Source organism: Nelumbo lutea, chromosome 2 (assembly GCF_056320005.1).
Source record: "Nelumbo lutea isolate HS-2025 chromosome 2, American lotus-T2T, whole genome shotgun sequence".
NCBI classification, from domain to species: Eukaryota; Viridiplantae; Streptophyta; class Magnoliopsida; order Proteales; family Nelumbonaceae; genus Nelumbo; species Nelumbo lutea.
The window spans coordinates 111,025,481-111,041,294 of record NC_142685.1 but is presented as its reverse complement, the minus strand read 5'-3'; the positions used below and the strand labels follow the sequence as shown (position 1 = coordinate 111,041,294).

The following is a 15,814-nucleotide window of genomic DNA, read 5'->3' as shown; positions in this document are numbered from 1 at the left end:
TATTTATGAATTGAATTTGTAACCCAGAAACTGGAACTTTGTAGAGTTCACTCTTTTGGTCTGTCCGTCTTACTATATGTAATAGCTAGACCTGTTCATGGGCCAGGTGGCCCAACAGGCCGGCCCGGCCCAGTCCCTGGACAGAATTGAACACATAAATGAGCCTACAGGCTTAACCCCGGGTCAAAAAGCCTGGCTCATAATAAATTCGAGCCAGGCTCAGGATTTGTCAAAATATCCCAACCCAAGCCCAACCTGGTCCAACCTATAGATTAAAGTTAAAATACACTAGTCAAACCCCTCTTTCTTTCACTTCTTTCCAACCAGCGAGGCAGCAAACATTTACCAACGCAACAACTCTGGCGGTGAGTCCTCTCTCTCTCTCTCGTTCCCCTTACTTCTCTTTCAAATCTCAGACACCGGTGACAGCGAGGCAACGATTATAGGCACCGACGACGGCAGTGAGCTCTCTCTCTCTCTCACCACAAACTCAGCTCCGGCGAACAGTCACCAGTGGTGAATAGGAAAAATTCCAATTTTTTTATTAAGTCGAGCTTTTTATTAGAACCGGACTCAGGCTGAAATTATAGGCCCGTTGGTCGGGCCGGGCTTGAGCTCAAGCCTAACAAATTTCTATTCATGAAGAGTAAAAGCCCGGTCCGGCCCAGCCCATGAACAGGTCTAGTAATAACCACGGATCAGATATTAACCACTGGAGTATAATAGAAATTAGTCAAATATGATAGCTAACAACTATGGCTTTTGTTTTGTAAGCCAACTAGTAGGCTTTGGCGCTTTGCCAGTCACCCAACCAAAAGATGCTTAGCAAGAAGTGGATTATTGAAATGAAGCATAGAAATATGAAATTCGCAGTTCAATTTACATACTAACAAGTAAACAAAAGATGGCCCACGAATAAAAAAAAAAAAAAAAAAAAAAATCTGAACCTATTCTTGGAAGAATTGCAGTACAGCACCATGGATGAGTACAAGGATAGTCACAGGAGTGGGTACAACTTAAAACAAAGGAATCCAGTAAAGATCACAAGAATAACCACCAAATGTTTTGCAAAAGGTTTGTGTGCAAACTGAAAGGAGACTAGCTAAACCTGATGTGTGAAGGCATATTGGACCAGTTCAAGCGACCCACCAATGTTGCGTCAGATAACCAAGGTCGTATTCATGTCATCTCTTCCAAAGCTGAGAAATCGGATGGTCCAACTGCATCAATGAAGCCTCGTACAGACAGGTCTGGTACGACTGCCCTCTTTCCTAGCAACTCATGGTCTAAGAATAAGACAACAACTGTAATATCATCATGGAAGAATCGCCTGATCCCTTTCTCAACCTTCTTAAGGTCATTGTATCTCATTTCTCTCTTTCTAGCAGCTTCACTTAAAGCTGTCTTGACAAGCCTCTTGGCTATTCCCTGCCATTTTTGGAAGAATGGATGAATGAGTATCCCTGGATAATAAAGGACAAAATAGAATAGAAGCGTGGACGAAAGCTACATACTGCTCTCGGGTAATTATGTACGATTTCAGCAGCTTCCTGATTTGTCATGTGTTCCCACAGCCCATCAGATGCAAATATCACAAATTTATCTTGAGGTCTTATGGCTCTTGAATATATAGATGGTTCAGCAGTAAGAACAGGGCGATGAAGGGGTTCTGAAAGCCGAAAACGCGAGATAGATGGATCAATAGTAAACTCTGGCTTCTTCAAGTATGCATCCCCAATAGATCTAGATACCTGTATGTGGAGAGCACACGATCAGGGATAAGAAAAAAAAAAAAAAAAAAAGAAACAGAAGAACAGGTTTTATGGTGTTATTAACAAATAAATTCTAACAGTGGTTGAGTTGGGAAATTATACACCTACAATCACAAAAGAAAAGGTAATCATTGGAAAAACGCACAGATTTAATATGATTGCATAAGAGATTATGCATATAAAAATAAAGTGCATGAGAATCATTGCTAAGGTAACATATAACTGCACCTTTAATTCAGGATAAAAAATGCATATAGAAATTTAACTTCAGACCCATCAACAGAACCAGGCAATTCTAAGATCCATCTTCTTAAAATTCTTGTAAAACCACATAGTTGAACAATGCACACATCAATTAACCCAGAAACAGGTCAGCACATTTGCACAGTATGGAGGTAGTAGGTTGTTTAACCATCAGAGTTGCTTTGCTTATCAAAATAATAGAAAAAAAAATCAGAGTTGCTTAAAAAGAATAAATAATACATATAGAAGTTGTTTATTTGGTGAAAATGTACAATAAATTATACAACCAGTGGAGAGCATAGAGAACTCTCTCTCCCCACTTTACAATCAAATTACAAAACCGCCCAGAATAATTGATTCCTAAGACTCCCTTGATTTTCTGATGTACCATGTTGTTGGATGATCTCTGAACCCATTGAACCTGCACTTGCATATCCCAGGTTAGACACTGGAACCTTTTTTTTTTGTAAATGAGCCTTTTCATTTCTGTAGGTTCTATTATGTTTCCTTTCTATTCTGTAAGCATCTCACCACCATTTTTTAATTGCCCTCCATAATCAACTTATTGATATTTAACTCTTTTGCCTTTTGGACTCCAAACAATGCAGCCATGGATTCTGCTCTTAGAAAATCCCCTTTTCTGGTTGGCTATGAAAACAATGCTCTCATAACACCTCCTTCATCCCTAAATACTTTCCCCACTCCTGAAAGCCCTAGATTGCCCATGCTACTACTCCCATCAAAATTTAATCTTACACAACCTTCTCCAGGCCACCAATATTTTGGTATTGTTTCTCTCTTGAAGATCCCGTCACTTCCCTCCACTTCCTAAAAATGCCATCAGTGGAAAATGGAAAGAAAAGGTCCATTATTTAGATCCAGTGTCCTACCCTAACTGTAAACCAACTCAATTACTGCTTCTCTTATTCTAAACTTCTTTCTTCTCTTTATCATCTCTTCCAAGAGATTACAGCATACACAGCCATTAAAGTCCAGGAGAAAAACTATACAAACAGATATAATTGAAGGTAGAAATTAAGTCCATGCAACCAATCCTACCAAGCACAGCTCCTTAACTCAGTCTATCATATACTGCACCTTCAAACATTGGGGAAGACAGGTTTTATCCAACAGACTGCCAGTAGATTTTAGGTATGAAATTGATCAAGAAATCCTGAAGCCAAATACCTTCCAAATCCAGAAAAAAAAAATCTGTTTTTAGTTACTCGTGGGTCTGGTAGTGCCATTACACATGGCACAGTGCATAAGAATAAGAATAATCAGAAACGGTAATGCAGCAAAAAGGAAGACAATTTGTCCAATACTTGAAACTGGTATAGGTACAAGACATCGGACTCATGAAGCTCCGAGAAATAGGATTATTGAACTTGGCAGGAAAATTTTGATTTTTACTTTTTATCTGTTATTTTATCTTTTTCTTTTATCAGTAACAGTGAAATTTTATTAATGATAAAACAAGATTACAATGGGATGGAGCTAAACCCCTTGCCTAGCTAGACCATCAGCCAATGCATTTGCACTTCTCTTTATCCAATGACATTGAATTTCCATGTCCCTGGTTAACCATTTATATTTCCTCTTTTCATTGCTGTATTTCCACATCATAGCACTGTCCTCTGTTAGCCATTTCACCACCATTGCAGAATCACCTTCTATAACCACCTTTTTGATCTTCATTTCCTTGACCCTTTGAATTCCTTCAATAGCTCCAAGAATCTCAGCCCTCAATGAATCTCCCACCCCAATCGGCCTAGAGTACATGGCTAACACGTTCCCTGTTCCATCCCTTATCACACCTCCAATTCCAGAAGGCCCTGGGTTGCCTATGCTGCTACCATCAAAATTCAGTTTGGTGAATCCAATAGGTGGACTCCAGCAAGCTTTTAATAACTTTCTACATAGGCCTGAATCTGCAATCTCCTTCCAATTCATTAACAACTCATCAACTGAAAACACTTTGAACAGCTCCAGTGTTCTCACCATTGTGTCATTCTAATGTGAATACTCTCTATAATTTCTTCCATACCTCTCTTTTTACTCGAGAAGATCCTTGAGTTCCTCTCCTCCCACACTGTCCAACATACTGCAGCTCTACCACACCTCCATGTGATTTTAACCCTTTTAGTTGGCCAATTAGTCATGGAAGAAAACAAGCTTTGAACATTCAGAGGAGGGAGGGGGGCGGGGTCCACCTGCATCCAAACAAAAATGTAAACCATACCCAAATAGCTTTAACAAACCGACAAGAAATTAGCAAGCGATATCCGGACTCACCGTCAGACTTACAGAGAACACACCAATGAGACAAACAGCTGTTGGGTCTTTTCCTTTGGAGTAGATCCCCTGTATTAACTCTTCCCAGGAAGGCTTCCCAACAAAAACTCCCGACCTTAGGAGGTATAGGTCGACACCACACTTCTTTAAAAGGAAAAGAAAAGCCAGTGGGATGAGAGGGTACTAGTGCTTTGAAAAAGGAGGCACAAGTATAAGAGCCCGAGGGAGTGAGTGTCCAGATTCTGCAATTTGCTTTAGATGGATCAATAAAGACCCCTTCAAGGATAGAAAGTAAGGCTTTGGTACAGGCAATCTCTGTGTCCCTAACACCTTTTCTCAAGCTTAGGTTCCAACCAAACCCAGAGGGTGGATTAGAAGGAGAAATAAAAGAAGAAATTGGTTCATTCTTGAGGGAGGACAAAGCAAAAAGGCCTGGAAATTGATCTTTCAAAGGGAAGTCCCCAACCTAGACTTGTTCCTAGAATTTGATAAGGGTACCAGAATGCAAGTCATACCTGATCCATAGAGAGAATAAAGGCAAGATGGCTTGAATGGCTCTTCAAGGAGAAGCTCTTGTGGCCCTTGCTAGAATTCCTGAATCCCAACCATTATCTGCCAGTCCATGTATACTTCCCACCACCTTAACCCACAACCTATCTCTCTCCAGTGAGAATCTCCACAACCATTTTCCTTGTAGTGCTAGGTTCCTAGTCCTAATATTACCAATACCCAACCCTCCCTCCTTTTTAGCTCTACAAACCACCTCCCATTTGACCCTATGGTCTCTCTTCTCCTCCCATTCCAACCTACTAGCCACCTTCACCGGTATCCTAAAAACGGACAGAAAATATATAGGAATGTTAGCCAACATAGACCTAATTAGGGTAATTCTCCCTCCAAGGGACAAATAATTTCTTTTCCAGTTGGCCAGCCTCTTTTCAAATCTCTCCACAACAGGGGCCCAGAAATCATCTCTCTGAGGATTGTCTCCCAAAGGTAAACCCAGGTAGTTTAACGATCAATTAGACACTGCACATCCCAAAATATCTGCAAACTCCCCCATATTGACTCCAACCATACAACTTTTTTCAAAATTCACCTTTGACACCTGTTCAAAGAGTTGTATAGAGAGTTTCAAAATTTTAATTCAATTGACATCCTCACCTTCGCAAAACAGAATCGTATCATCTGCAAGTTCTATTTTTCAATAAACTATTATCTATTTTACATGCTGATAAAAAAATATATATTCACTATTTTACATAAGGAGTCAAACGTATTTGTTGGAAAATGGATAGCATTAAACCTAGAAGCATAAATTAATACTAACAACAATAAACAATTAAAACAACACCATAATGAACTGTTAATGATAATACCACATTTGAATATACAAAATTGGAGATTGGATAAATGGAAAGACAAGAGTTGTAGCTCAAAGGGTGCAAACCTGGATAATGCCTTTGATACGCCATACTCCATGCTTCATAACTACAATATGTGAATCATCTGGATGCAAGGATTTAAGTTCCTGTCTGACCTCTTCCATGCATGCATTATGATCCATAGTCAATTGCTCTGCAATGATGTTATTTGACCTACCTAAACAACCTACTACAGCTCTAGAATCACCCAAGTTAGCAACATATAATGTTCCTCTCCAGATAACTCCAACCAAACAACAAGATCCAATTGCAGCAATTAATGGTTTAATTTCCCATGTTCTTCGCACAAGAGTAAGAAATCCTTCCTCTGTAGCAGAAAATGCATTTCTAAGAACATCTTCAGATATAGTTCCATTTTCTCGAGCAAGCCCTGAAAAAATAGGAAAAGGATGTGTAGTATAGAACCTTTAGTACTGGCAAACACAAATTGAAAATATAATGCACAAGTGAGAATTCAATGACAAGCAGCTTATCATAAATGGAAATCATGCAACATTGTCAATCGGGGGGAAGTTACAAAAGAAACCCAAAGTAATAGTGATGTCTGAGGAATGTCTAAATCAATGTTTTAAAACACCTCCAAGCAAGGCACTAGGAAAACACTTGGAGGCACACAATGGGAGCACAGAAATGCTTGAGGCGTATGAGCGCACACCTAAATGCTCTTATAGTGTAAGCTAGTTTTTATTTTTTTAATAAAGATGTTATAAATAAAAATAGGGAACCATTTTATCATATTCCCCGTTATATATTATACCAAGGATGAAAGCCCTCCAAATTTGTTTATTGTAACATCATTAATAAAATGTTCTAAAGAGAAGTAGGGGCACCATAGCTTTGACTTCTTTTAATATGAGATAACACATTTGTTTATGTTAATGTTGTGCAATTTATGGGAATTGCTAATTCTGAAAATTTGATTTGCATCTCTGCAAGTGATATATTGATGGCGGCTGGTACTCCTATAATTATGGATGATGATAGTTAATACGGTGTTACTTCAATTCTATATTGGAATGTGATGGTTATATTATTAGAAATTGCAAATAGGAAGTTCTCTAATTTCTCATAAAATTTCCAATTTTTATAGGATATTTACTATATTTTTATTTATTTCATCTTATTTTAATTATTTATTAATTAAAAAAATCCATGTTTGAGAGGCTTACTATTGCATTCTGGTTTAAGCCTCACTCCTTGGGATGGTAGAACACCTTGCATCACACCTCCACATTTTAAAACATTGGTCTATATGCATTAAGTAGCATTGAATGTAGAACGGCTACATACTCATATTACTTTTGTTGTTTTTCCTTTCACTTTACATCATTAGTATATAGAGCATCATCTCCATCATAGTCATTATTCAACAGTTCCTGCTCTTGCTGGCTTGCTGCTGGTTTTACCCATTGAGATACTGATGCTATTAATAATCACCAATAAAGCACAAAAAAGGTTGAAATTACAAAGAACAAAGAAATCACAAGAAGCCACATTCCTTGTAGGATTTCAAGTAAGAATAATTCCATAGTTACATATAGAGAAAAATAGGAATTAACAGGTCATCTTGCAATGGAGATTAGGTGGTTTCATGGTTCAAAGTATCAATACTCCCAATACACAAAATTTGTGTATCAAGAGTTTCATTCAGTTGAAATTCGACCCCCTCTTTTTATTTATTTGTCAGTACATAATGTCTTATCATGTAATAATACATAAAGCCAACAAAATCAATTAACACTTAAGATTGAGCATATCGGTGGCCCTTAGACACGATATGACGCACCCGTATCGGATGTATTGTATCAAATATCAATACGTTGAATCTTGGATGGTTTAGCTATAATATTTCTCCTTATGAGACTATCAAGTCCCAAAGCTCAAAACAAATGACATTGTTTAACGATATTGGGACCGGATCTATGACACTAACTACACCAATCAGGTTCAGTGAATCCCAAGTTCCCAACAGCTGGAGGGGAAATGTGAAACATGACACTCATATGCAATCCCAACAAGAGGGAGGAAATGAATTAATAAACAAAAACGAAACTTCTAAGAAATGATCCAGAAGAGTGAAAGAGAGCATGGGAAAAAAAAATGTATCATAACTGACGAAAAGAATCCCTTCATACTTTATTGAAGAAAATAAAAAAGCACACACAAATTCCTTGCCTGAAGACAGGAGGAAAAAACAAAGTCAGGTCCAAAATCGCTACTATTTAATACTCTTATATCCTTCACTTCTGTCACATAGGTGGACTTTGCCAAATGAGAGCCAACGTAGTAAAGAACATTTTTGCATCTTTATAAGAGAGAAGACACTCTGGTACCAAGAAGATGAACATGCTACCAAGAACCAGCTCTCTTTGTCTTGTATAAAAGCCATTTGAAAATTAGTCTCATGTGCAATATCCAATGGACGATTCCTGCAATCCCCTTAAATCCACAACATAATTGGAAAAGTGCAAATGTAATCCTTTACCATATTATATTATGAAAAACTCCCAACCGTTATGATCCTACCATCTGTTCAATAAAATGGTAAAAAGAAGTTGAAACGCATCTTAGTCTTTTGTTATAATTAATAAATTTTCTCTATTATCAATCAAAAAGGGAAAAAAGATGTGATCACATCTTAGATCCTGTGCAACTTCCTCAAGATTCTAGAAATTCTCCATTAAGTACAAGTCAAATGGAGCATCACTATAATAAGCCTAATTGCGTCTCATTTTTTAGTATGTAATGGCAATGATGAATGACCATTTCGTGTCACAGGAAGTTGGCTTCAAGTGTCTGACCATGATTCAGATTCATGAATACAGGAGACTAATCGATCGATCAAATATGAACTAATTAAACACAACCAAAAGCCCAATTAGGAATACATACAGCTTTATGCACCAGCCACTATTATCGGATAAAGGTAAAATCCAAGCAAATCTTGATTGAGGTAATTACCGCCACAGAGATTGGCAAGGGAAGAAATACAAAAAAACGAAGAAGAAAGTAACTTACTCATTAGATGACGGAATAGGTGTTCGCGAACAAAACGGGAAGCTTCAGGACCACCGTGACCATCATAAACGCCGACAAATGTGGCATGCGGACCCGTCTCAACCTGGCTGTGATCCTCAATGATCTCGTTAGCTTGGACAACAGCGATCGAGAACTCGCCTAAAGAATGCCGGTCGAGGTCTCTGCACCAAAGAAGCGCATCGTCGGTCCCGTCCTCATCATCCTTGCTCATACGGGCGTACCGCCGGACCGGGCGCCAGCATGCCGACGCTAATCTTGCCAACCACGAAAACATCCCTCATTTCCTCAAAAGAAGAAACCCTAAAGTGCTTCAGAGGTCGCAAAGACCAGTGGCAGATCACACCAGGGAGAATTCAATATACTATGAACCAAGAAGGCAAAAGGAAGAGAACCGATGACTAAGAGGTCGTTCAGTGAACAAAGGAGAATGGCGAAAGAGAGATCTCTCTGGTGAGGTTCGGAGTGAATCGCAATCGGAAGAATGGCGGATTAGGGTTTCGATGATGTAGAGAAGAAGAGATTGGAATTCTGGAGTGAAAAAAGGGTAAAAAAATATTAAAAAAAAAAAAAAGGACGAAAAGAGAGAAGGCGTTGAAGCGGTTTTTATTTTGCTGCAGTGCAACTGCTGAAAATGGGAAAGTTGACGAGGCGTGTGAGCAAGCTTTCTGTGCTTCGCTTTATAGGATCCTGTTTTACAGAAATGCCAGTTTTATGGCTTATATTTACAAGATTGCCATCCCACTGTAACATTTCACATTTGTGTCAGCGACTGAGTGAGTGACGAGTGACGACTGCGAACTGCCGAACTCGATCGAGGTCGAAACATGCGGGAGACGCAGCACCACGTAAGCACGCAACGCAACTCAACTCAGCGTAATGTAACGTAACGTTTCGGAATCAACAATTTGGCGAGAAAAATGAAAAATATCGGCCACGAGGACGGAGGGAGCAACGGAGGCGTCTTCCGAGATTTCGCCTCCCTCGACTGACACTCGCCCACAAAACGACCGAAAGCCATTTACAGTGTAGAGCTTACTGACGTGAAGAGAATGATAAGCCACGTGGTAAAAGATGATACCTACACGTGTCAGTGTATTAACAGTTGGCAATACATGGTGCTCCAGTGCTATTACCGTTGTATTAGGGCTCCTATGCAAATTTCAGCAGCAGGGGACGGGACCCACCATGTGGCATGGTTGATAGTTGATGCACAGACTTATGGTAGAGATGGCCATGTTCCATGAGAGTGATCAGATTCAGTTTGTGGATTGTATAAGGAAATTGAATTGATTGTGAGTGAGAGTTCAAATAGTCCCGCCTTTATTTCTTTTATTTTTTTATAGATAGCTTAAAAAAAAAACAGGACTAGGACTAGCTAAGCAGCGTGGTGGAAGAATTCATCTATATGAATATATATAGGAACCCGTGCGATGTACGGGATTTATTTAACAATAGGGTAGAGTCATTTTTAGTCCAATTAAAGCCTTAATAAGGGCATTATAGTTATAAGTTAATTAAATTGATTTAGTGTGCAATATACAGGAATTTTGTTTTATTATATTATGTGAATAATATTCTTTTTTCGTTATTTATTAGTTATTATTTATTATTATTTAACAAGTAGCGGGGGCTGCTTTGAAGGTGGGCTGATGAAGAGAGTTAGTTGAAGATGCCAGATAGCTTGGGATGGGAAGAATTTAAAGGAATGGATAAAATTTTCAGAATTATCCATAACCAATAAGAAAAGAACAAAATTATACATTTTAATTAAATAAAACACATAAAGTTAAAGGTTCAAAAATAGGCATATAGAAATTTCAATTGGTGTAGAGCGCTTTTAGGTAGAAAAAGAAATTTATTGATAATTAAGGAGGATACATCATTTGGTAATCATTTCTCATAATTTTGATCAACCAACCAACTTGGAATGGAATTCGCATGTGATTAGGGGTAATAATGGTATTCGAAAATCTGATTTCGAGATTCAACATAATCGGATTTGATGAGGGTAGATTTAGCCCTTCGTTGACATTGTGACACATGGCACATCAAAACAAATAGGCAACAATTTTCCTTAGCCAAGTTGGTGGTGTTCGACCTGGCGGCCCAGGCGCAACCTGGCGTGGCCTGGCACAGATGCGACCTGGTGCGGCCTGGCACAAGCGCAACCTAGCGGCCTGGCCCAGGCGTGACTTGGTGGCCTGCCTAGGCACGACCTAGCGGCCTAACCCCAGTGCGGCCTGGCGGCGCGACCTAGCGGCCTGGCATGGGCACTGACTTGACGGCCTAAATTAATCGGACTTGAATTTGAGTATTAATTTTTAATATCCATCGGATATCAAATCAAATTCAGTGGGCTACCTGGTTTTGAGTTCTCCTAAAATGCGAGACTGACAAGGGCACAAAGCTTTCTTTGAGATGATCTAAAGAGAGAGAGAAGCGGGTTTAATCCAAACTTAGAGAGAGAGAACAGGCAGAAAAATGAAAACCAAACAATTGGGTTTAATCGAAACCTGCAAAACCAAAGATATAGAGAAATGAAACGTCTCTCCCATAAGACAATATTTTTGAACTAAAAACAATAAATACAGATAAAAAAGCTAAAAACAACGAGAAGAGAGAGGTGGGTTAGAAAAAGAAGTGTCATATTTTGAATGAATACACCTGAGTTGAGCGAATGAAAATTGGTATACCAACCTCTTAGGGACTTTAAAAGCTAACATGCGAGTCCGGATCACCTGCTCACGAGAATTCTGCCCACGCCAACCCACAATACACTACCCCGTGAATTGGGAACATTTCCCCCTGCATAATACTATGCAGAGGATAGGATGTTCTCCATGTGTTATTCCAATAAACGTGGGTAGAATTCTCATGGGCAAGAGATCTGGACTCCTAACATGCACTCATTACTAACAAGGAGAGACTAACTAAAATTGAAAAACCGACTTATTAAGAGATTTTTAAAAACTACCATTAAACCATTACTAATACTAAGAAAAGCCTAACTAAGCAGAGTGTACCAAATGGAAAAAGAGGGGGAAAAGGAGATGCAGTGGAGAGAGCTGTGGTGAGAGGCCTATGTGTGAACGGAGATGCCTATGTGTGAGAGCTGTGGTGAGAGGATTGCACACATGCAAATGTTGAGAATGGAGATGCCAATGTGTGAGAGCTGTGGTGAGAGGCCTTGGCCCTCTAGACATTCTTCTTTATATTATTGATATAGATAGGTAGATGTGCTTTACAATTTACATTCCTCTGAATTCCTTCTTACTTGCAGTTACTTGGTCTCTCTCTAAGCTGTTTTTGAGTGTATGTTGTGGTTTTTTATTTTCATCAATTAATCAACAAGGCGCTCAAAAGTTTATCACGTATTAACCCGAATTTTAACATGTTTTAAAGGATACATCAAATATAAACGTTCTGGTATTTGAAATAGGTTTGAAAACAAACTGAAAAAAAAAAAAAAAGCAAGAGCATGGGGTTGAAACATCCAATATGCCCCATTTTAGCGTAACGGTATGTATCTATATTTTGAACCTTGCTTCACTACTTGTAATGTAAACTTTGATGCCAATGGGTTCGGTATCGGTTTGCCTCAACTCAACAACACATACCCAAAGGGGGTGGGGTGCAGGAAACCAAGGTTCAAAATTTCATCATGTATTGAAGCGTATTGGACATATCATGTTATATTGGTTTGGTCCTTGATAATATGCGATCTGTTCTCTCTTAACTGGAAGGTAGTTCGGACGTCATATTAACACATGGCCGGTTGAACTGCAAGAAGAACAATATCAAAGGTCATGGGGTGGTTTACCTGGTGTGGACATTCCAATACTTAAGTTAGCAAAGAGTGTTGTAGCAAGTTGGTTTGCTTGTAAATATGAGAGTATGAGAGCTAAATCACATGTACCTTCTGAGGCTGGAGGTATTGCCCTTATATAGGCTAGTTGTCATAGGCCTCACAAAACATATCCGAGATCTCTGGCTTGTGTAACCAGGAGTCCGTTTTGCACCCGAGAGATAGACTTCATGTGAGATGATAAGGCTTATCAAGTCCCTCTGATTCGGACAAGATAAGGATAAGGCTCATTGATGTGCGGTGTGATCCTGAAGAGATCAGAGACGACTGTCTAGAATCTAGATGAGGGCTATGTAGCACATCGACAAGTCGGGACACCACAAGCTACTTGAACATCAGCCTTACTCGAGGTGTCCAAGCTGACCTGGCCTACTGAGGTTTTCTAATGTACAATACTTTATTTTCTTATTAACTTTTTTAAGACAAGGTTTCAAGGTTAGGTAAGATAGGAGTAGGGATGGCCATAAGTTGAGCCTTTCACAAGCTATTCGAGCTCGGCTCAGTTTAAACCAAACTTCGAGCCGAATTTGAGCCCAATATATATAGGCTTGTTTGCTAATCGAGCCAAGATCGATCCCAATGAAGCTTGGCTCATGAGGCTTACGAGCCTATATATATACATACATACATATACATATATATATATATATATATATATATATATATATATATATATATATATATATATATATTAATAGTAAATATTTTTTATAACTCTTAGCTTTTTTGTCTAAAAAATAAAAAATAATAATTTTATACATATAATTTTTAATTTACAAAAAAAAAACTTGGCTTATAGTTGAACTCAAATCTCTAGCTCGAATTGAACTCAAGCTCGAACCCTAATACTATTCATGCAAACTAAGCTCAAATAGCCAAAATAGCCAAATATTCGGCTCGGCTCAAATCCACCCCTAAATGGAAGTTCTAATGATTATATATAGAAACCCCTCTAAATTCCTTTAAATGGTGTTGAGTTCAAAGTCAAATATATATATATATGATACATTGGATATGTATGAAATTCTCTTTTTTTTTTATAAACAATTAGTTGAAATAAATTGATTATTTACGCACTTTTTATCTTTATTTTCCTTTTCTAATAAGGATGCATTTGTATAGATTAAAATATTGAAATGGGTGGATTAGGTTGGGTTGTTAGCCTTCAACCCTCATTCAACCCATCCATTTGCCTCCTTATGCATATAGTAATTATTGTATCGCACACATCACACCCAATACAGTCTTCTTTTTTATTAGGTAAAGGATGGCCATAACACAAACACGAAACCCAAACTCATTGAGGACCGGAATGTGGTAAGCGGTCACAATAGCTAAATCAATAACAACCAATGATAATAGCATTATGGCCAGTTATGCCTTACTTTCTTATGCTGACCAAGTGCTGATGCTATTCATGCATTGGCTCAGTTTGGAAGGAGCATAAATACAAATATGTAGAGTATAAAATCTGGTATTTTGTATCTATTTGCACTGTATATATTTATATTTGTACTCTATCCAAATTGAGCCTAATACAAAATCAATACAAAAATTAATAATTAACATAGTGGAAAGCCCTTCAAAATATTGTAGTTCATCTCGCATACCATGCTTTATTCTTCAAAAGACACCCCATTTTGTTGTCAAATTGATCAATTAGGGTATGCTAATCCAATAATATGAAGAAATTTAAGGCACAAAGGGAACCAAGGCTCCTTAGAATCCACTCCTCCCTCCACCTCTGTTAAGACCTTTGAAAATAACTTCACACAAATCGTAAACCCCTTCCTCTACCCATTTAATTAGTTTCTTAAATGTGAAATATAATGTCACATTCAAGGTTATAATAATAAGAAACATCACCTCTGATTTGGTTTTTTTTTTCTTTTATATAAAAAAAAAGTTATGGTCAAATGTGCTGTTAGAAAGAAGTTTCAATATATATGACACATTTATTGTCTTTACTTATTTCCATACGACACCGCAACCATGGATAAAATGAACATGTGTTGTATGGAAAACTAAAAGAAAAATCTATGGGCAGCAACCAGGTTGAGATACCATCCATATTTGGTTCATATTTTCAATTTTAATAGGTTTGGGCATTGTCAATAATAAAACTATAGATTTTTTTTTTCGGACACATAACTTTTGTAAATGGTTATTGATGAAGGAACATTTGGCCTGACCTCGTAATTATACAACAGGTGGTAAAGGCAATATCTCAGCACAACAGCGCGCCCAAGGCGCGAGCACCAAAGGGAGTAACCAGCGGTCTGAACTCCCTGCTAGGAGCTCGAACTCCCTACAAAGAGCCCAAACTCTCCCTTAGGCCCCGAGCCTCACACAAAGCAACGACCCGAACTGGCCCGCCCCACGACAGTTCGGGACACTCCCCTATCCGAACTCAAGACTTCACCTCGCCCACCACTCCAGCACTTCGCCTCCAGGACGCCAAACTGAACAACCGTACCTCGCCTGACACCGAGATAGTTCGTACCCAGGGGCGGCGCACCTAACTAACCTGGGATCTGATGCTTGATAGCCGCACTCAAACGGCCACCTGCCACCGCCACCTGCTACCGCCATCTCCAGTTGCAGAGATGGCTCCGACAAAGAGAGCAGTGGCGGTTCTGTCCCAGCAGAGGTGGTGATACCCGAATTGGCAGAGCGCAGAGATAATCATACCTGACCTGACAGAAGCCTCGGAGTGAGTGTGCGAAGTGGTTATAAAAGGCTCCCTACCCCCCAAGAACAAGGTATGTGAAATTTGTGTCGTTTGGTTTTGTCTTGCCTTTGAGAGAATACTAACTTGAGCTTCAGAACAATCTCACTGGGTTCCCCCCGGAGTTCCCTCATCTTCTCCGTTTCAGGTTCCCCGTAGCTCCGTTCTTGACCTCGCCTGCCTGGCCATAGCAGTGCGAGCAACTGCCTCAGTAGCAAGAGCAGCCACCTCAGCAGCTCGGGAAGTCACCTTGGCAGCATGAAAAGCCTCTTCAGCAGCTCGCGCCTGCCTCGAGCTCCTCTCCACCTAGGCCTCCAAGGCATGGATAGAAAAGTTCACCTACCAAAAGGAAAGAACAAGTGATTAAGAGAACGACAGCAAGAGGGATAAAAGCAAAGAAGCCCGAGAAGAAATCTGACTCACCACC

The 15,814-nt window shown here is 39.1% G+C and overlaps 1 protein-coding gene across 1 annotated transcript; it reads right to left on the bottom strand.

The window, feature by feature from the left end:
• Positions 1 to 837: 837 nt before the first annotated feature.
• LOC148872785 (Protein phosphatase 2C family protein) lies at positions 838 to 9,454 on the bottom strand. The gene is made up of 4 exons (XM_088971721.1): positions 8,774 to 9,454; positions 5,761 to 6,125; positions 1,515 to 1,751; positions 838 to 1,428 (listed from the first exon to the last, which is right to left on the bottom strand). The coding sequence occupies exons 1-4, from the start codon at positions 9,066 to 9,068 to the stop codon at positions 1,180 to 1,182; spliced, it is 1,146 nt and encodes a 381-aa protein (XP_088827847.1). The 5' UTR covers positions 9,069 to 9,454; the 3' UTR covers positions 838 to 1,179.
• Between the last annotated feature and the right edge of the window lie 6,360 nt (positions 9,455 to 15,814).

Coding starts and splice junctions, on each gene's coding strand:
- LOC148872785 (XM_088971721.1), bottom strand. CDS start 9,068: ATGTTTTCGTGGTTGGCAAGATTAGCGTCGGCATGCTGGCGCCCGGTC. Junction 1,752..5,760: donor GTATCAAAGGCATTATCCAG/GTTTGCACCCTT, acceptor CTCCACATACAG/GTATCTAGATCTATTGGGGA. Junction 1,429..1,514: donor TACATAATTACCCGAGAGCA/GTATGTAGCTTT, acceptor CAAAAATGGCAG/GGAATAGCCAAGAGGCTTGT.